The sequence below is a fragment of the Gracilinanus agilis genome, chromosome 2 (genome assembly GCF_016433145.1).
Source record: "Gracilinanus agilis isolate LMUSP501 chromosome 2, AgileGrace, whole genome shotgun sequence".
NCBI classification, from domain to species: Eukaryota; Metazoa; Chordata; class Mammalia; order Didelphimorphia; family Didelphidae; genus Gracilinanus; species Gracilinanus agilis.
Window position 1 is genome coordinate 719,767,908 of NC_058131.1, and position 22,194 is coordinate 719,790,101.

Here is a 22,194-nt window from a genome sequence, read left to right on the forward strand (position 1 = left end):
AACATTGTACACAGAGACTGATATACTGTGGTAAAATTGAATGTAATGGGCTTCTGTACCAGCAGCAATGCAATGACCCAGGACAATTCTGAGGGATTTATGGTAAAGAATGTTACCCACATTCAGAGGAAGGACTGCAGGAGAGGAAACATATAAGAAAAGCAACTGCTTGAACGCATGGGTCGGGGCGGACATGATTGGGGATGTGGACTCGAAACTACCACACCAATGCAACCACCAACAATTGGGAAATTGGTCTTGATCAAGGACACATGACAAAACCAGTGGAAATGTGTGTCGGCCATGGTGGGGGGAGTGCGGGGGGTGAAGGGGAAAGTAGGAGCATGAAACATGTAACCAGGTTAAAAATGATTATTAATAAATGTTAAAAAAAAATACATGCTAAATTCCCTAATGTGCAAAGAGCCTGCTCTTTGCTCAGGAGGGTCTCTGGAGGTGGGATGGCATGGCGATAATGAAATGAAGATGAACCAGAATGCAAGTGGAATTGTAGAGGCTGTTCTCTCTGGTGTCATCTGCTGGTTTTTATTTTTATACCCTTTTTTTCTTTATGATCTCATACAGGTTTCAATTTTCCCATACATTCAAAATCACATATTAACTTTTGAAACATTATAGGATTGGCATTTACTAATTATCTTACTTTGGTTAAACAAAGAAGCAAGCTTGTCAAGAATTATTCATTACAGAATGGCTTAGTTGGAACTTATTATTTTCAGCCATCCATAAGGTACAAGAACTTCATTTCCTAGTTAAGCATAATGGTTGATTATATTTTAACTAATTAAATCATGTATATTGTTACGTTATACTATTCATACCTATCATCAATCAAGGAGAGAGTTATGGTGATTGATTACATCAAATAAGACACAATAATATCAGTCTGATCCAAATTTTGTTCCCATTATGTTCTTCCATTTTTCTCTATTTTCTTAAAAGTATGTTTGCTGTTCTTTCTGCTATAGGGTTAATAAGAATGCAGTTCTGGAAGGGTGATTCTGTGCTAATTTGTCATTCCCCCATTTTCCTTGTGTTTCCTTGGTCTGTGGGAGTTTGGGAACAAACCCAGGCCAGGTACTTTTTTGCTGGGGAATTTAGAAACTTGCATTAACTCACTAACTGCTGGTTTTTTGCTGGGCTGATTCTAGGTAAAGTTTCTGTACTCTGGGAGTTTGTATAGGGGTTTATTTTGGGATAATGAGTAGTCTGTGACTGTGGCTATTCTTGCCATGAACCTGTATTGTTTTTCTGTGTCTCCCTGGGGCCAAATAAGGATATTTATTGCAATAGTTTCAAAGCAAGGGAATGTTACTGTAAAAAGAATCACATAGGGTAAACTGAGTGTGGAATTTCCATCCTCTTGACAACCTGCTGTGCTGGATTGTCAGAGCTGGTGAATAGCTGTGCTAAACATCACAGCTTTGATGGCTTCCTACACTAATGTATGGAATAAACATGAGAAGTTGAGGCAGAGGATGAACACCCCAGTCTTTTTCTAGACCATTTAATTGAGGGAGCTGAAAAATTTGGGGGGTTCCACAAAGACCAAACAGCTGAATCTCTACCCCACATTAGAAGGCAGTTTATAAAGGGGACCACCATACCCATACAAATTTGCTTCAAACAAAGTTGTCCTCAATGGAAATCCCTAACATTGGAAGAATTAAGACAGCATGCCACATACATTCATGACTCAAGAAACAAGGAACAAAGAGGAAAAACTGAGTCAGAGTCAGAGAAAGATAGAACAATAGCTGAACTAAAGAGGCAGTTAAAAGAGATGAATAAAGACAAAGGAAGAGAAGAGATTAAAAATTTAGCTCTACAAACAGCTAGAGGTCAAACATACAAACAGAGTCTTATTCAAGTCCAAAGAAAACATATTACAAAGTACCAAGATGCTTCCTTTGCCACAAACAGGGTCATTTAATCAGGCAATGTAGCTTCAAGAAGCAAATTGACTTTTCAAAAGACAGAGCAGGCAGAGACTCTCAGAGAAAATCTTACAATAGATGGGGAGCCAAAACAAATCAGAAGGATGATATTAAAGATCAGATAAAATGCTGTACCCATGATTGCAAGGCAAATTCCCAAACTCCATCACTCCAACAGATGCAAAGCTACTTCAAAATGGGAGAGAGGCCAAGAAAACAATGAAGCCAAACCACTAATTTATCTAGTACAGAGACAAGTGATAAGAGAAGAGAGAGCAATGAGCTTAATGGGAATAGAGGCAAAGCAGAGAATGAGGCTACAGTTCTATGGTTAAGCAACACCAATAATGATAACCAATATGCATTATTGGAAGATAAAACCAGAAAAAGCACTGCTGAGGAACTAGAAATGCATGAAGAGATAGCTCAAATGAAGAGAAAAATCTTTGGGGATGATCACACTTTTAAGGGGAACACTGAATCAGTACATGCTCCAATACAAAATGGGGATGTAGGACATGGAGCAAGGGTTTGGTCAGAAGCAGAATAAGCTTAATATCAACCACCCAAATAGAAATACCTGTGTTGGGAAAAGACTTTTTTTCACATAGGAATCAAGAGCCTATTCTGAATAAAGAAATACACAGAGGGAAACATATTGGCAAAAGAGAAAAGCCATATGTATCCCAGCCCTAGGAACAGTGTTTTACCATAGTGGAAAGAGAAACATTTTTGCCCTCAACCTCACTCAAAGTACAAAGTAGCCAAGAACAACCTCTATCAGAAACAATAGACTTGCCGGCCTCCCAAATCAATAATGGCAACATAATATCTGGTCTTAACCGCAATGGTTTGTGATTTCATACCAAGAATCCAAACAGAGAAACAGTTTAAACCCAAAGTGCTTTTGAACTAGGCTTTTCTTAAACCAAACCCCACCAGCTTCCCTGAGAATTCTGAGGGACTAAGAGAAAAAACTAAGTTCCTTTGGGACATGGATTACCAGCAAATAAGACCAAAGTTAGGGCAGAGACCCCCAGGCACAGTGAAAGGGCAACATATTACAACAAATTGTCACCCTGAAGCTGTAAAAGGAGACTCTCATAAGCCTCCAGCTTTGAAAGTAAAAGATCAGTTTCTAACTGACTTTCCAGGGCAGACATGTTTCCCAAGCAGAGCAGTCCCTGAAGATTCTAAGCCAGTTACAGTAACCAGGGAGACACATGAGCTGGGAGAAGGGAACAAGTTAAAATATTCAGACAACCTGTCCATGGGGACTGCCATGACAGATGAGGCAGACATCTTGAATTACCAAATATCACCTAATATACTGACATTGGAATCTGATACCACTGATTTTAAGCCACAAAGTCAACTAAGCCATTTGCTTCCTTTGCACAAAAATAATGCCATAGTGAACCAATAATCAATATTGAAATAAATGGGAAAATACTACAGGGTTTGGTAGATACAGGGGCAGAGTGTTCCGTATTACAACATTTGCCAAGGGATTGTGAGATGCAATGGAATGTCCAAAGTGTAGACAAAGCAGAGAGAAGTGGCTCCAGCTGCACCACCAGAAGCAAGATTACCAGCAAAATAGCTCCAAAATTGTGTGTGCTTGTCCTCTTCTCCCAAAAACACCTGCTTATACTTATCCTTAAAGGCAAAGTTAAGGGCCTGGGTAGAGAAATATCTGATGTAATTTGCTAAGTTACCCTGCTGGAAGGAAAGCATCCCTTGTTCCTTTGGAATTCAGATTATGCAATCCATAATGCCTTTGTACTACTTATCTGCAGCAATTTGTTTACTTGCATACTGCACCTGCAATCATAGCTTGATTCTCTCAATGGGGACCACCATGGTCTTGGAAATGGCAGTGGTGATGCCACCAGGCAAGAAGTCCTTGGCAAAGGAGATGACCTATTCCATCATTGTCACAGAGATGATAGGTGGTGGAATTGGAAACAGAAAGTTGGTGTAAGAGGGTTGAAGACTGGGGAATGCCAGGGTTCTGGTTTTTAATACATTCTTCTACTCACTTCCCTTTTATGGGTGAGTTCACCCCATTTCCACTTACAGTTATGATAATTAACTGTGTATCTCTTTCCATCTTACTTTTACCCTATTTATTTTTCTTTTTTACTCTCCTTTTATTCTACCTCTGCTAATAAGTGGTTTGTTTTTAGCACCATTTCCCCAAACCCATCTTCCCTTCTCTCATCTTCCCATCCCCTGCCTTCTCTTATCCCTGTTCCTTTATAGGGTAAGATAGATATCCATATCCAACTGAGTGTGTATTTGCTCTTTGAACCAAATCCAATGAATATAAGGTTCAAGCAATGCCCCCCAAACCCATATTCCCCTTCATTTTAATAGCTCTTTTGCACTTCTTTTATTTGAGATAATTCACCCCACTCTGTTTCTCCCTTCCTTGTTCTCTCAGTGCAGTCCTCTATCTCATCTCATAATTATGGTTTTTTGGCTAGCATCTCATTGAAGTTAATTCACACCCCCAACTTTCGTCTATAAATATTCCTTTAATTATATTAAATGTGAATAAAGTTCCTAGGAGTTACAAGTATTATCTTCCCATATAAGAAAATAAACAATTCACTTTATTGAATTCCTTATGATTTCTCTTTTCTGTGTAGCTTCTTATGTTTCTCCTGAGTCTCCTGTTTGAATATCGAAAATTTTACACAGTTCTGGTCCTTTCCTTAGGAATGTTTGAAAGTTCTCAAAGTCATTAAATATCCATTTTCTCCCTGAAGGATTATACTCATTTTTAGAGGGTAGTTAATTCTTGGTTATAATCCTATCCCCTGTGTTCTCTGGAATATCAGAGTCAAAGGCCCTTAGTTTTTTTAAGGTAGAAGTGGTTAATTTTTATGTTATCCTGACTGTGATTCTGTGATCTTTGAATAGTTTCTCTCTTGCTGTTTATAGTATTTTCTGCTTAACTTTGGAGCTCTGAAATTTGGCTATAATATTCCTACAATTTCTCATTTAGGAGTCTCTTTCTGGAGCTGATTGGTGGAGTGTTTCAATTTTAATTTTATCTTCTAATTCTAGAATATCAGGTTGGTTTTCCTCGAAAAGTTCTTGATATATGATTTCCAGATTCTTTTTTTGATAGCTTTCAGGTAGTCCAATAATTCTTTTTTTAGTGTGGTTTTTTTCCAGATTACATATTAGTAGAAGTTTTAATAATTATTTTCTGAAATCTGGAAAAACATACATAAAATGATGCAAAGTGAAATGAGCAGAACCAGAAAACATTGTACAAAATGACAGCAATATTCCTTGATAGACAACTGTGAATGGCTTAATTATTCTTGGCAATGCAGTGATCTAAGACAATCCCAGTGACTTGTGATAAAAATGCCATTTGCTATCTGAGAAAGAACTAATGGTGTCTGAATGCAAACTGAAATAAATTTCATTTTCTTTCTTTTTTCTTTTCACTGAAAATCTCTACCCCAAAATGACTAATATGAAAAATTTTTTACACAATTATACATGTAAAATAGATATCAGATTGTTTTCCACCTTAGGAAGAGAAAAGAGGAGGGAAGGATTGAGGGAGTGAGAGTCAGAAAAAGAGAGAGTATTTGGAACTCAAAATGTTTTTAAAAAGAATATTAAAAATTGTTTTAACATGAAATGGGGGAAAATAAAAATATTAAAATTGTTTAAAATGTAGTGTAATGAAAAAATAAATAAATGCTTGATGAATTGGGGGGAAATTATCATTTTCTGACACTTTTGAAATGCATGTTCCCTCCTTTTCCTACCCCTCCCCCTTCCCCAAGAGATCAGGTAATAAGATGTACATTTGTCATATATTATTATGTGATATATATCTCCATGTTCATCATGTTGTGAAAGAAGACACATATTGATTACACTAGAGAAAAGTTCATGGAGGAAATAAAATGAAGAATGGCAGGCTTTAATCTGCAATCAGACTTTCTCAGTCCCTTCTATAGCAGTGGATAGGCTTTTTCATCATCAGCTCCTTGTAGTTGTCCTGGATCCTTGCATTGCTAATAGTTGTCTTTTACAATTGATCATTATACTTTATTGCTATTACTGTATGTATCATTTCATATAAATCTTTCCATGATGTGTGAGGAGGGAGGTCACTATTACTTTGTGTAAAATCATAATTTCTACCCTGCTTTTTTAACTTTGGCTGAAACAAAGGAGATTCTGCTTCAGCACTTTATCTTTACTCTGGGTTTGTCTCTGCTTTAAGTGTGTTATTTTGTAGGCAGCATATTTTAGAATTTGTGCTTTTCATCCACTCTGCTATCCTTTTCTGTTTTGGGTGTGTTTATCCCATTCAAATTCACAGTTATGATTACTAGTTGTGTTTCCTTCCATATTAGTTTCCCCCTGTTTCTCTTTCTCTTCCTCTCCTTTTAGCCTTTCTCTGTTCACAAATATTTTTTATTTCTGACTACTGCCTCCCTAAGTTCACCCTCACTTTTTTCTGTACCCTTCTTTTCTTATCTTCCCTTCCCTTCTTAATTTTCTACGTCTGCAAGATGGATTTCTACAGCTAACTGAATGTGGGTGTTATTCCCACTTTGTACCAATTCCAATGAGAATAAGGTTAAGCATTGTCTGCCATGCCTTCCATCTTTCCATCCACTGAATTGAATCTTATATGCCTCTTCATGTGAGATAATTTACCCCCAATTTTCCCTCCTTTTCTCTTTTCCTAGTGTCTTCCATATTCTTTATTTATCTTTGATTTTGTATAGTTTGAGGTTTTTTGATATCTTCCCATCATATTCAAATTATGTAAGAGTCAATCAGTTTAGCCCCATTGTTTCCCATGATTACCTCAAGTATTTTAAATAAATGAAGAATCTCTTGTATCATAGATATCTTAAGTGGCTTGACTTGAGGGAAATCTTGGATTTGGGGTTGCATAATTGGTATCCTTTTTTGTTATTTTGGCCTGGACGTCAGGCCTCCCTGTTGGCTTGCCCTAGGGATGGGAACTTGCTGGTAGCTTGTACAGTGTTGAGGCCATGCTGCTGCAGGAGTGTGACTTCATTGCTGGCCAGCACAGTGGGGAAACTTGCTGGTGACCTGACCTGGGGGGTGGAGCCCTGCTGTAGCCAGAGGTCCAATTGAGGCCTCCTTGCTGACCGTATCTGGGGCTAGGTCTGTTGCTGGTTTGGTTGGGTTGAAGCCTCTCTGCTACGTGACCCTATTCAGTCTACCTACTAAGGACTGTACTCCTCCCCAAACCCAGGAAGACAAACCTTCTCCTGCTGATTCTACAAGCATTTCTGGATTGGAAAACTGTTTTACTGCTCTGAAATTTGGGGGAAGACTTCATTTTAAAATAGTTTTAAATAAAATTTGAGAACAGGAAAATTCCTACCTCATTCTGACATCTTGGTACTGGATGTAGGGATGATCCTTGCTCAGAAACATATTGAACTATGAGAGCCCTGAGATAACTTCCAACTCTGAGATTCTAGGACCATGTTGGTGAACCTATGGCATGTATGTCAGAAAAGGTTGCTCCTGTTCCCCTCTCCAATGTAGTAGAGGATACTCCCAGCAGCCCAATGGGATTCCTTCCTCCCTATCTTATCTGGGATAAGAGGGCAACTCACATATGGTGCAAGAGTTGCAGTTTGAGTACTTGGTCTCTAAAAGGTTCTCTATCACTGTTCTAGGATCTCTTATCTTTAGCTCTTGTACATCTCTTTTGGCTTCTCATTTGCTTACTCTGAGACCCAATGCATTCATGGTCACTGAGCATTGATAACTTTTAGTGGATAGAGCACTAGATAATTACTGACATAAAAATATGGACAGAGTCCATATCCACATACGTAAAAGGATAAGATTGGACTAGATGATATCTAAGATCATTATTACCTCAGAAAAGGCATTTTACTTTTCTGGGATTCAGTTCCTTTATCCCCGTATAACCAATTCTTTTAGCCTGATTCTGGGCTCTGACTTTCATCCTTGAGGTATTACCTTCAGGGTCACCTGAAATCCAAATCTCTAGGTACTAGTGGTCCTGGGATTAATATGTATCTCATGACACACAGACACAGATGACATTGCTATGTGTTATATTTGATCTGGCACAAAGTGCTTATTCTTTCTGGGTCTCAATTTTCTCCCCAGTCAAATAAAGAGACTGGATCATTAAGGCCCTTTCTACCTTTAGAACTGTTATCACATGATTCTGGGAGTTTCTACCAGCTCTATGACATCTGTGATGCTGGACAAGGCCCTTATCTTAACTGTTTCTCAGATTCTTTAGATATAAAAAGAGGAAATTGATCTCAAATGTCCTCCAGCTCAACATCTATGTACCTGAGTTGCTGTGTTTACTATCCAAAGTTATCAACAGGAGAGATGACTGGAGACAGAGAATGAAAAAGTGAGGGAAGAGGTGGCCAAACATATCCTACTTAATGTTATAAAGAAATAAAAGGGGTACTACTATACTCCTAGGGGATATATATGGATACTGGTGAGGGAAGCTGTGTTTTTCTATTCCGCTAGGTTGCTGGTGACTGGGAAACACCAACTCAGTCACCTTTGCTTGATGGTATGATTCCTCTTTCAAAATAACAGTGCCCAGGTAGGACCCTAACTGGTCAGGTGGATGGAGAGCCCTTCAGGTGCCACCTGGGGTTGGATCAGTTATTAGTATTGGGCTCTGATTAGCTTTGGATCACGTTGTTCATCTGACTGCATTTGTTCCCTCCCCAAGGGTCATGATATAATGACCTCTCAGAAAGGTACTTATTAAATATTTATCTTTGACCTTAATTAGGGAAAGTATTATCAGGATATGGATTGGGGATTGGAGACCCTGTCAAACTATTATCTATAGGCTATAATCCCTCAGGACTGGAGGCTTATTGATTTATAAGGCTGAAGCTCTTGTTCTTCACAACCCCTCTGATTCAGTTTGACCACTGCCAAACCAGAGAGACTGCTCTGCCGGATACACTGCATTGATGATTTCTCTCTCGGCTTCTTATTGTCAGTTTGTGATGTGCTAGCCTGAACAGCCTTCAGGAAGTAACCACACTTAAGAAAACACCACCCTTCTTCTTCTTATACTTCCTTCCTCCCGATCACCACCTGGGCCCAAAGATCTAAATAGCCATGATGAGTCAGATGCCTAAAGATCTAGGGAGATTCAGAGAAAACCAATGACCAACCATCAGAGACCCACAGATCAATGGTCAAGGACAAAGACCCCAAAGATCAATGGTCAAAGTTTCCTTCCAGATGGCTATTGGGGTATTTATACTCCTAGGCCAACCAACTTTTGCCCCTGTCTCACAGCATCTGGGAACATTTCAATGTCTCCAATTGTCTCCCTTGTCAATCAAGGTGAGACCAACATTCCCAGGGTTTGAACATAACATTAACCATTTTGCATCCCATCCCAGCAGTATGATTGTGGGATACTACAATCTTAATGCTTCTCATTTTGTTGTATTTCATCTTGTTCCTCCAGATTATCTTTGGTAGAAAGGAGCTGTTCCCAATGTCCTCCTTGAATCGGTTCTTTGGAAGCCAAGTGTGTAACCAGAAAATGTTCAGTCATCTTTGTGCAGGCTTATTCTTCCGTGTATATGGACATAATCAGGAAAACTTTAACATGGTAGGTGTCCACTCCTTCTTATAAATAGAGGATAACCCCCCTGCTTTCCTGCTCACTTTCCTTAATATAGTTATGTAAGAATTTAAATGTATGTTTTTATGCTAAATATGAAAGTTTTAAAGTAATATTGTGGTCACCAATTTAAAAATACTATAGATTAAGTCAAAATGACTTTTAGCAGCTTTATTTACAGAGATGGAAAGAGTGAAAGTGGAAAAATGTAGATAAAGAGAAAGAAAGTACTGCCTAGCTACAAGTACCGTAAGTTTAATCCTAATATCTCCAGACCACAAATGCAAATCTGAAAGTGAATCTCACCAGAATCCAAAGTCCTAATTAGAAAGCTGAAATCCAAAGTTAGGAGATGCTGAAAAATCTACTGAGAACCTTTAGTGCACACAAGGCTAATACCGCCAAGAATCTCACCAGAACTCACACTGAAGGGAGTGTCCCACCAAAGAGCCAACAAGCTTAGAGGGTCTCCACTTAAGAACCAAGGAAGGAATCACTCCACTTACCACCACAAGCTAAAGCAAGATCCAGGGAGAGTCTCCTCCTGCAATTCGGCTCACCAATGTAGAGAGCATCCCTGAATCCTCGAACTGGCTTTTTAAAAGCAGTTTTCTCTATATCAATTCCTGTTGCTCCCCCACTTTATGGGAACCAATGGTAGTCTTTCAATTTGCCTAACACTGCCCAAGGGGCAGGGAGCAGTGACCTTTGGAGGTGTGAGCCTACTCTAGTAAGTGACTTACAAATTCTCTTACTTAGTGTCAAGTAGGAGTACTTTAAGTTCTTGATTTATTTAGCTAACAATAGACAATGAGAGAGTTAATCCTATCTTCACAGTTGTCATTTTACTTGATTTTATTTTATTTATAGAACCCTACTAAGATGTAATGCAATATAATGAACAGAGTACTAAACTCAGAGTCAGGAGATTCTGACTTTAAATCTCACTCCTGACATTTGCTAGCTATGTGAACCTGAGAAAATAATTTAGCCATTTAGGTGCTTCAGAACTATTTAGATCTTAGAAATGGATATTTTTCAGGGTGGAGAGACTTCCTGGCCTGGAAGTACTCCACACTGCCAAAATCAGAAATCTTTCTCAAAATTAATGTTTGTTTGTTTTTTACTTTGGTTGTGTTTTTAAAATAATTTTCAACAATTATTTTCTCACATTTTAGGAGTCAGATCCTTTTCCTGCAATCCCTCCCCTCACCTCAGGCAGTAAATAGTCTGATATAGGTTATACCAATTTGTTTATGCAATACATATTTACATATTGCTCATGCCATGACAGAAGACATGTATCACCCCTATAATAAAAAGGAAACTTGTGAAGGAAACAGTGAAAGATGGCATGCAATCAGACAGTTTCTTCTTTGGCTGTGGATTACATTTTTCATCATGAAACACATGGATATCTTGAAGCTTGCTTTTCTGATAATAGTTTAGTCCTTCACAGTTGATCATCATACAATATTTCTGTTACTATATACAGTGTTCTCCTGGTTCTGTTCACTTTGCATCAGTTCCTATGTCTTTCCCAGTTTTCCTGAATGCATCCTGTTTGTCATTTCTTATGACACAATAGGATACAAATATATTGTAATTTGTTCAGCCATTGCCCAATTGGTGTACATCCATTAGTTTCTAATTCTTTACCATTATTTAAAAAAAGCTAAAATATTTTTATGCAGTTTGGTCCTTTTCCTTATCTCTGATCTCTTTGAGATATAGACTCACTAGTGGTATTGCTGGGTTAATTGGTATGCATAGTTTGATGGCCCTTTGGTTATGGTTCTATATTGGTCTCCAAAATGATTGTATGAGTTCATAGATCAACCAACATTATATTAGTGTGACAATTTTCCCACATCCCTCCAACATTTGCCATTTTCTTTTTTTTGGTCATAATGGACAATCTGATAGGTATGAGGTTATATATCAGAATTGTTTTAATTTGTATTTCTCTAAACAATAGATTTGGAACATTTTTAATATGACTGTAAATAGTTTTACTTTCTTCCTCTGAGAACTGCATGTTAATATCCTTTGACCAATTGGGTAATGCTTTGTTTTAATACAAATTTGACTCAGTTCTCTATGTATTTCAAGATTATACCTTTGTCAGAGATTCTTGCTAGAGATTTCCCCCCAATTTGTTGTTTCCTTTCTAATTTTGTTTGCATCGGTTTTGTTTGTACAGAAAGGTTTTAATTTAATGTAATCAAAATTATCTGTTTCATTTGGGGGTGGGGAGTAATGTTTTTTTATTTGGTCATAAATTCTTTCTTTATCCATAAATCTTTCATATGAACTTTTAGTGTTCCCTTAATTTGTTTAAGGTGTCACTTTTCATTTCTAGATCAAATATCCATTTTGATTTTATCTTTGTTTATGGTGTAAAATGTTGGTCTATGTTTATTTTCTGCCATATTGCTTCCTAGTTTTCCCAGCAGTTTTTGTCAAATAGTGAGTCAATATGCATTTTGTATCACTGATTCTCTTTATATATTGTCTCCCCTGTTAGACTTAGCTCTTTGAGAGCAGGGATGGTTTTTTTTCTCCTTCATTGGTATTGCCAGCATTAAAGAAAGTATCTGGCACATAGTAGGTTCTTAGCCAAAGCTACTTGACTGTTTCAGTTGTGCTGAGCTCTTGGACTATAGACATAAACAAAAAGGACAGTCTCTGACCTCAAGAAGCTTGCATCCTAACTGAGGAAGGCAAGAGATAATAGGAAGCTGAAAATGGGAGAGGGAAGGGGAAAAGTGTGGTTACCCAGAGAATACAGATTATAACCTGGAAAGGAATGAAGACATGCTTTTTTTAGATAGCCTCCTCAAAATGAAGGTTCTGGGATGAAACAGCCAATCAGAAGAAAAGGCTACAGAGGCAGAGTATTTCCAATGTGGGAAGTCTTGGGGTAGAGTCAGTTTCCAATGTGAAGTGCTTTCTGAGGTATCTCACAGAAAAGTTTGGAGAGTCAGGAATATAGTCTGGAAAGGAATGAACACTTTACCTCCTCTGGTAAAGTGAGTTCAGCCACAAAGGGTAAATAATAGCCTCACTAACTCCTTCACAAGGGTTTTCCAAGGTTCCTGAGATTTGATTGATGCAGCACTTAAAGAGGGCCCGTAGAAGACATTTAAGCAGGAAAACACTCTGCAAATCTGAGATGCTTGTGCATTTCCAGGAGATGCTATCAAACTAGGAATTGTCACTACAAGCCTGGAAATCCAAAAAGAGAAGGGTAAACTGTTTTTAAACATGTATGGATTTGAGAGTCAACTGAACCCTAGGAATCTGATTAATTCAACCCAAAAGATTATTGAGGAAGAAGCCTAAGACAAAGTCCTGAGGGACACACTTGCCTATGGGGCAAAATATGGATGAACCAGGAAAGATGATTGAGAAACAAGGACAAGCTGTGACAGAATGGAGAGATTCTCAAGGATAGGGTGGTCACCAGAGTCAAGCACTGGGGAGAGATTGAAGAGGATGAATACCATGAAAAGACCACTAGGTTAGCAATAAGAGATATTTGATAAACATGGAAAGAGTCATTTCAGTTGAGTTCAAGAGTCAGAAGCCAGATCATAAAGGTTTGAGATGTGAGATGGAGGTGAGCAATAGATTCAATGAGAGCAGAAAATTTTTTCTACAACTATGACTGTGAATAAGGAAGAGACACGAAATACTGTAAGGGGTAAAAAGGGGTTTTGATTGGGTAAATATTAAAAGGTTGGTTGCCAGGGGATTGAACAATTATCAGTCCCCAATTAAAGAATAACCTCAAGTTAAAATGACTTTTATGGAAATTTATTTACAAATGAGAAGAAGAAGTAGAAATAATGAAATAAGAGAGAGGATAAGATAGGATAAGTAATCTAACACAGTAGGTAATTTGCTCTGATCCTCTAGTTCAATCCAGGTAGATCTAATTAACCCTCAGTGGAGGGAAATTTGGCCTTGATCCCAAGGCCAGAAAGCCAGAGGGCCAAAGGGCCTTGAAGGCGAACAAAGCAAAAGCTTCATCCACAGAGTCTCTATTAAAAGGAAGTTCCTTAAGAGAAGTTCAGGAAGATTCAGTCTTGACACTCACCACATGGAACAATCTCACCGGCTCCAGACCTCCTCCAAGTCTGTTCATGAACCAGAAGAGCTCCTTCAGGTCCCGTTCACGAACCAGAAAAGCGGGCCCAGCTGACTGAGGTCTCTTTTTAAAGGGGCCTCTTTTGTGTCTCTTCCTGTGGCCTCCTCTTAGTTTGCATGTCCAATCACAAGACACTTTTCTTAGGACTGCCCAGGAGGCTGTCAGTAAATTCTAATTTGTTACTCACTCTAGCACATGCGGGTTACAAACCACCCAACTTGTGAGTTAAATGGAAATGTTTTCACCTTTGGAGATTAAATCTAAAGATGTGCAGGGTAGATTTAATCTCATTATCACAATACTCAGCTTGTGGAGATGTTAAAATCAAGTTAAAGGTGGGTTTTTAAAGAATGGCAAAATTTATTCTTTTTTTATATGTAAAATGAAGGGGTTATAAGACCTTACAGCTCCAAAGCATTATTATTGTACAGTCATCCCTTCCTTTTTTTAAAATAAAATCCTTACCTTCCATCTTATAATCAATACTGTGTATTGGTTACAAGATAGAAAAGTGGTAAAGGCTAGACAATGGGGGTTAAGTGACTTGCCCAAGGTCACACAGCTAGGAAGTATCTGAGGCCAGATTTGAATCTGGGACCTCCTGTCTCTAGGTCTGGCTCTCAATTCACTGAACTACCCAACTGTCCCTATTCCTTCCTTTTGTGAAAGAAATGAACTCCAAATTCCCTCCTTGCTTCTTCTCAGTACCAAGATCATGCTTGAATCTAGGTGTACCTACAGGGATCTATTCAACCTCTTTACACTGTAAAGATGACTATGGAGAGCCCAGAGGTGTTGTTTTGATCAGATAGGCTTATGTGTGTAAAGCTTATCTGAGGAGCTCTCTCCACTTTTACTTAGAGGGTATCCAGAGGGTATCTCTGTGACTGGCATAGCTGACAGAGATGGACAGGAGTCAGTGTCCAGTTAGGGGTTTCTTTGGGTTTGAGTATAAACCATTTTCCAGGACATAATTTCCTGAACCCAAAAAAACCCCTTACTGAACCCAACTCTGCCTGGGAAAGATTGAATGACTGGCAGCCTTGGACTTTGTGTAGCCAAAGCTTGATAAAAAGTCTCCTCCAGATCCCTCTTCTTCTCTCTATTGCCACTGTGTCCCCAAAGGAGCTTTATCTGACTACTAATTTGACAACAAAATGATTTATTGTATTGAAGTATCAAGGATGGGAGAGGTGAATGGGATTAGATAGTCCTGTCCTGTCACAACAACAAATGAGGTCCTTGGTGCCTGGCTAAGCCAGGAGCTTTCACTCTCCCTTCCTCTATCTGCTACCTAAGCTAAACTACAGACAAGGTTTATGAGCGTCTCTCTTAAATTGGAACAGGATGGGACAGTGAGTCTTCGAGGTTGGCCAGCAAGCTTGTTGGGTCCACAGACCCCTTCTAGCTGCTGGCAGATGTCTAAATTCTTCTTTGATGATCTAGTTAAGAATCAGGAAACCTATCCAGTCTTCAGGGAAATAGAAATCCAGGGAAACCCTCAGGTAGTGTTGGTAGACTCCAGAGGTCAGGCAAAAGTCTGAGACAAAGATCCTTCCAAGGTTCTTTTCTCCCACAAACCTCTGCTTCTCCTTCCAACTGGCGCTCCTGTCACTCAAAGTTGCTTTTCTAATATTCCAAACCTTCTCTGTGCTGACTGCTCCTCACAACACCTGGCAGTGTTGAGTTACATATATGAGGCAAAGTTGAAGAAGGAAGTATGTTTCTGGTCTTGGGCATAGCCTGTACAAAAGCAGAGATGTAAGAGATAGGAATGTCGTGTGTGGATAACAGAGGAGTGGTCAGTATCTCAGAAGGACTGGCTGACTTTCAAGTTACCAACCAACCTACAGGAAGCTGTTTCATATGTGAAGGCTGTAAGGATGGGGGATGGGACAAAAAGAGCCAGAAGAAGGCCGTTGGTGACAGTTGGTGATAGTTAAGACCAGAGAGGATTCTGGGTAATTCTCTGGAGGAAGAAGGAGAAGGAAAGGACTTCCAGCGGAGGACTGAGAGAGGGAGGAGGAGAACATCTCAGCTCGAATCCAGTCCTGAGGGCTTCCTGAGCATCTTTCTTTGGACACTGAAACCCTGATTACCTGGTCAAAGGCATCACGTTGCTTCTCATACAGCAAGATTTCAGTCAATTAAGTTTCGGGAGATGCTTAGGAGTGGGAACCTTAATGGTTCCCACCCGAATGATGAAGACCATAGAAATAGAGAAGAGGGCACCCCAAAATCCCTCTGCCCTTCACCCCTTTCCCCAATCCCTATATTGTTATTAATAAAAGATATTTATTAGTCAGATAGCATTCCAGAGTGCCTGAGAGATGACGGGGAGGGGAATCACAGCTTGGTCTTGCTGCCTCCATCTTGGAGCCATACCACCTCTGTGAAGTTGGCTGATCTTGGGGGGGGGGGGGAGGCTTGTGTGGACTCCGCCCTCATTCAGAATTGGATTGGGATACCCAATACCTCATCTTATAGGGAAGCCTTGTTCCCAACTCCTGTGGGGTGGCACAACCATCCAGGTCACCCAGTTTCGGGGTGAGACCCCCTCAAAGTCTCCCAGTGTATATTCAGTGGGAGGAGAGAGCTAGAAGAGAGTCTTCCTTCATAGACTCTCTCTCTTCCCCTTCTGTCCTAACATTGGCCAGCTGGCTCTCTTTATTCTTACAGGGCTAATATCAAGTCATTTCCCAACAATAATTTTACAGGATCAATATTTTTTTTTCTTACTTGATTGCTTTAACCATATCAGAAAGAGAGGTGAATATTTACAAATGTCAGGGCTTTGGGCTTCAGTGTCTTTCTCTTTCAATTGAAGAAGTGGGTGAAGTGGTGTGCTAAAAGACTCTCTGAACACTAAGTCCTAAAACTGGAGGTAATAGAAAACAAATGAATGAAAATACTATCCATCCTGATTAGAGATATTTGAGATACAACCTTCTTTCTTTTCCAGAGCCGCCTAGATGTTTATCTATCCCAGAACCCAGCTGGAACCTCTGTCCAGAACATAGCCCACTGGAGACAGGTAGAAATTAAAAAATCTTGCATAATCCCAAGGTCAGTTATTTGGCCCCTTGTGAAAAAGGGAACACCATTACTGGGGAAATGATTCTTTCCTTCATGTTTGGCACTGGCTGCATTCTGGCTCAGCAGCCTAGAGAATCTGGCACCCACTCCATGGATACAGACTAGGTTTATGTCTCACTTTAGAATTTTTTTTTTCATTACTTTTGGATTCTCCTGGTTGCAGAAGTAGAATTGAAAGTGCTTTGACTTTAAATCAGAGGACCTGGATTCTGATCTCACCTGGTACAAATTACTACTGGGGTAACTGGCAAGGAATCACTTGACTCCCTTTGACCATGATTTCCCCATCAATAAAATGATCATGTTAAACTAGGTTGCCTCTGAGAAACTTTACTGCTCCAGATTTCTAAACCCATAGTTGGTTATACTTCTTGATGTTAACATAAAGGAATTTTACACCTATGAATAAATTTATTCCATTTTTTTTCTTTCTAGATTCTGTATTCTGCAAAATTCCAAGCTTATGACTGGGGAAATCCAGCTAAGAATATGGCACATTATAACCAGGTACGTTCATTCAAATGTGGTTACAATTTGTGAAGGAGCCAATCCCTATGAAGATCGTTGATGCTATTCTGCCAGCTGGTTTCTTCCTGAGATCCATTTCAAACAAATCTCAATACCTCTATGCCAGGAAGTGCAGTTAAGTTCTCTCCAATATTCTTTGCTGTTTCTCACATCATGACAATTAAAGTTGAAAGGAATCTTAGAGGTCCACTAATCCCAAACTCTCACTTATATATATAAGGAAAATAAAGTCTAGAGAGGAAAGTGAGTTACCCAACATCACCCAGGCAATGAATTTGATCACAGAATTGATGATTTGGAGTAGGAAGGGACCAGGGAGTTCAGCAAATTCCAGCCCCTTATTGGACAGATAAGAACACTGAAACCAGAGAGAAACTCATTTGTTTACAATCACCTGGGTGGTGAATAATACACTAATATTGAAATCCTGCTCTTTAGATTCCATTATTTTCCTTATATTAGGACAGATTTTTATAATAATGACAAAGTTATAGCCTACATTTAGAGTACATTAAAGTTTTCTAAATCCTTTATATTTCATTTGATTCTTACAGCTTTCTTTTCAAGTAAGTGCTATAATCACCCCCATTTACAGAGGAGGAAACTGAGGTAGGCTAAGCTAAGTGTCTAAGACTGGATTTGTTCTCCTGTTTCTGAATCCAGGGCTCTATCCACTGTGCCACCTAATGAGCCAAATAGATCATATCACCTGAATCAAAGGTTTTACCAGTCCTATTAGCCTTCTGCAGTCTTCAGATATTTTTATTAACCAATCAACAGAGATTATAATCAAATTACAAAATGGGCAGAACCTTCAGATAATAAAAAGAAAACTGGACTTCAAGTCAAAATACCCAAATTCATGTACTAGCTTCTATAATTCATTCATTTATCCATTCACTCATTCATTTCTTCATTCATGTAACTAAAGAGCTCTCATGTAGGAAAGGGAATAGTTCTATAGGTAACTCATTTGGCTCTTGGGTCCTGAGATGGGGGAAGGGAACAAAAATTAAGCACTTACTATGGGCCAGGTTCTGTGCCTAGTACTCAACAAAGATTATCTTATTTAATTCTCACAACAACCCCAACAGGTAGGTGCTATTATTTTCCTCATTGACTTGACTGTAAGTCAAGAAAACCAAGGCAAAGAGAGGTTAAATGACTTATCTATGTCACAAAGCTAGTGACTGTCTCAAGGTAGATTTGAACTCAAAGCTCAATGCATAGTGCCACCTAACTAGCATTTCATCCATAATATGAGGGTGACAATACTTTAATTATTTACCTTTTAGAGTTGTTTTGAAGATAGCCCTTTGTATACCTTAACCATACCATTAAATGGGGAAAGATTTTCCCACTGGGAATGGCATTTATCCCTAGACACCATGTTTTAGGATGGATATGGACAAGCTAGAGCTTACTTTGAAGAGGATGATGAAGATGGTAAAGAGGCATAACTCCATATCATATTATACTTAGTTAAGGGAAATCAAATACTCAGTTAAAAATATTTATCAAGCACCCACAAGGGACACTATGCTACATGCAAGGAATACAAATACAAAGAATGAAACCATCCCTATTCTCCAGGAGCTTACATAGGGAATGAAACTAGGACTGTTTAGCCTGGAGAAACACAGACAGGGGATAGGGTGAAAAATGATCCACCCAAATCCAGGGGGAATTGATTGACATGATATTGAAACTTCTGCCCTAAAGCCAAAGTGCAAACATACCTAGCTGAACAGATATAGCTGGCCCCAGAGAGATCAAACTTAGTATCCCATCTTTATGCCCAAATAGTCCATCTGGCTATCTGCTGTGCCTCCTGGATCCCACTACTTTCCATTTCTGTTCTGGGCACAGCAATACAATTGATACTACCAGGGCTTCTGGACAAGTCATGTCAAGGATCTACCTTGAACACTAATCCCTTATCTATGGGTGCCTCGTTGTATTCTCAGAGTCTAGCACAGTGCCTGTCATCCAGTAAACATTTGATAAATGTATCATTCACCCATTCAACCACCCCTTGACTCATTCATACATTTCTTCTTTCACACAACTGAAGGGCCCTCACAGAGAAGATTCCAAGGGCCGAAACTATGGTGACAAAGATTTATTCTCATTATCAAGAAAAATCCTCCAAATAATGAGAGCTCTGCTGAGGTGGATTAGAAAGAAGAGGTTCCCCTTTACTGAAAGTGTCTGGGCAGAACCTGGATGAGTATATTCTTTGGTTAGATTAGACCTGGGGGTAAATAGGGCTTAGTTCAGTGCCTTGCACATAGCAAGGCTTTAATCAGATTGTTGATTTGGACTGGATGGCATTTCTAGTCTGTTCCAACTCTCTGACACTGATTCTTAACTCATGTTAGAAAATAGGGGACAAAGGAGATCCAAGAAAGGGAAATAGTCTTCTTGGCCAAAAGAGGATGCTAGCAAGAAGCCCTCAAGGTCCAAGACATATGGAAGTCTTTGGTCACTTATGGATACAACCTGGACATTTCAAAGTAGTACATAGACTGAAACATCATTTGGTACCCAAGAAAGAGTGCAATAATATCTTTACATCCTGTCAAGAGACCAGCCTCACTGATTACCTGGCTATCAGAAAGGTGTCATTTTAAGAGTCTGATCTTAGAGAGCTAAAGACAATTTGCCCTATAGGATGTGTAAAGGGACAATCATAGCACAGGGGCTATTCGTTCAATCCTTTTTTGGGTACTCAATTCTCAGAATAATCTCTTCTGTAAGGAGTCATTTATGAAGAAGTCTATCTTGCATCTGGCAAGAGACTCCCCATTCCTTTAGCCCTTCCAATGGAATTGCTGCTTGCTTTGTCATATTCTGAGGTGTTCATTTTTTACCCTTTTAATTGCATTCAGGTGACCCCTCCCTTATATGACTTGGGAGCCATCAAAGTACAAACAGTCATATGGAATGGGGGACAAGACCTGTTTGCTGCCCCTAAAGAAGTGGAGAAATTACTCCCCAAGCTCCCTAAGCTGATCTATCACAGGAAGATTCCACACTACAACCATATTGACTTTCTTCTGGGAATAGATGCACCTAATGAATTCTTCTCTGAAATTCTTTATCTGATAAACCAATGGTAATACCACAGATCTTGTCCTTTTCTTGTGTCTGGTGGGGAAGGTAGACCACAAGGTTGGTAGGGGGAGATATATGGGTACTCCTTCTGGGTGGAGACATTTCCATCCTTCCATTCACTCTTGTTGGGCAGTGAGAAGGGGAATAAGCATTTCTTAAGAACCCAATATGCACCAGGGGCTATGTTAAGCACATTCATAGATATTATCTCAGGAAGGGAACCCAGGAGATTTTCTTGGCAAAGATACTGGAGTGGTTTGCATTTCCTTCTCCAAAATGTCCTCATTTTACAGAAGAGGAACTGAGGCAAATAGAAATGGAGTGATTTACTCATGGTTATACACTGCTAGTCAGTGATTTGATCTCATAACTTCCTGACTCCACATCTGGTGCTCTATTTACTTATACCACCTACCTGCCCCACCCCAAATAAATTAGCTCCAAAGGTGATTTGAGAGTAAGGTATTTATTGTTGTTCAGTCATGTCCAATTGACCCTCTTTCAGGTTTTATTGGAAAAAATATTGGGGTGTTTTGCCATTTCAGTCTCCAGTTCATTTTACAGATAAGGAAACTAAGAAAACAAGGTTAAGTGACTTGCTAAGGGTCACACAGTTAGTAACTATCTGTGACCTGATTTGAAATCAGGAAGAAAAGACTTCCTGTCTCCAGGCCTGCTGTTCTACCCACAGCACCCCCTAGCTCTATAGTGGGGTAGGAGACAATGATTAAAGATACAACGAATTATTGCCATTCCATGAATTTGAAAAGATTTTGCTTTCATAAAAGAGTCAATTCAAGAATAACATGCAAGGAAGTTATGATGATGGGGAGGAAGGGCATGGGATAGAGCATAACTTTAAATAAATCATTGGAACCTACTGTTCAAAATATAGAGGATACTAACGAAAAGAAGGCCAAGACTATGCCCAATGGATGCATCTCTCTCTCCTCTAAATTCCATGCAAATGCTACCTTTTTTTTCTTTCCATAGATGTTTCTACTCTCCTTGTCCAATTACTTGGCATTTATCTTCTACATATTTTATGAGCATTATCACACACACATTTTATTGGCCAGTTTCATTTTTGTTTTGGTATGCCCAGCACCTGGTCATGCTGGGCACATAGTAAACATTTAATAATTACTTGTTGACTGCTGATAATGAGGATAACAATGATAATCATCATAATCATGTTAGAGGTTTACACATTGTTTCCCTAACATTTTAAACTATGAGCTTAAGCTTCTTAGTAATGGATTATTAACAGAGCACTCAGGGATAAAACACCAACCCTCCATTCCTCAGTGTGCCATTGGCTCATCACCTCATTCATTCTTTATGTCCCTAGCTTCAAAGCACTCTAGTGGGTTAGCTCTGGAATAGTCTCATTAATTTTCAAAATTACAGAAAATTCTCCCTAATCAGCTTAATCCCCATCCTGAAATAACCTTAATATTGTCTCTTCTCTCATGGTTTACCTCCCCCTTTTAATCTCAAACCCTGAATCTATGGACTCAGTCAAAATCATTGCCAATGGTCATATCATTGATTAGCAAAAGCGAGCAATATAAAGATTTTCATAATTGGACAATGTATAGCCTGAAATGGCACTAGTAGCCAAAGTCATCTCTATACTTTCTAGAAAAAACATGAAAGAA

General features: G+C 39.1%; 1 protein-coding gene and 1 pseudogene across 1 annotated transcript in view; one reads left to right on the forward strand and one right to left on the reverse strand.

The window, feature by feature from the left end:
• The window catches only part of LOC123236545, a 13,850-nt pseudogene extending 9,957 nt beyond the window's left edge, over nt 1-3,893 (reverse strand).
• The window catches only part of LOC123236544 (lipase member K-like), a 44,249-nt gene extending 23,711 nt beyond the window's left edge, over nt 1-20,538 (forward strand). Inside the window, exons 7-10 of the mRNA XM_044662956.1 lie at nt 9,481-9,627; nt 16,755-16,826; nt 17,324-17,395; nt 20,308-20,538. Coding sequence (XP_044518891.1) covers nt 9,481-9,627; nt 16,755-16,826; nt 17,324-17,395; nt 20,308-20,538 — 522 coding nt within the window. The remainder of the gene's footprint in view (nt 1-9,480; nt 9,628-16,754; nt 16,827-17,323; nt 17,396-20,307) is intronic.
• The last annotated feature ends 1,656 nt before the right edge of the window (nt 20,539-22,194 follow it).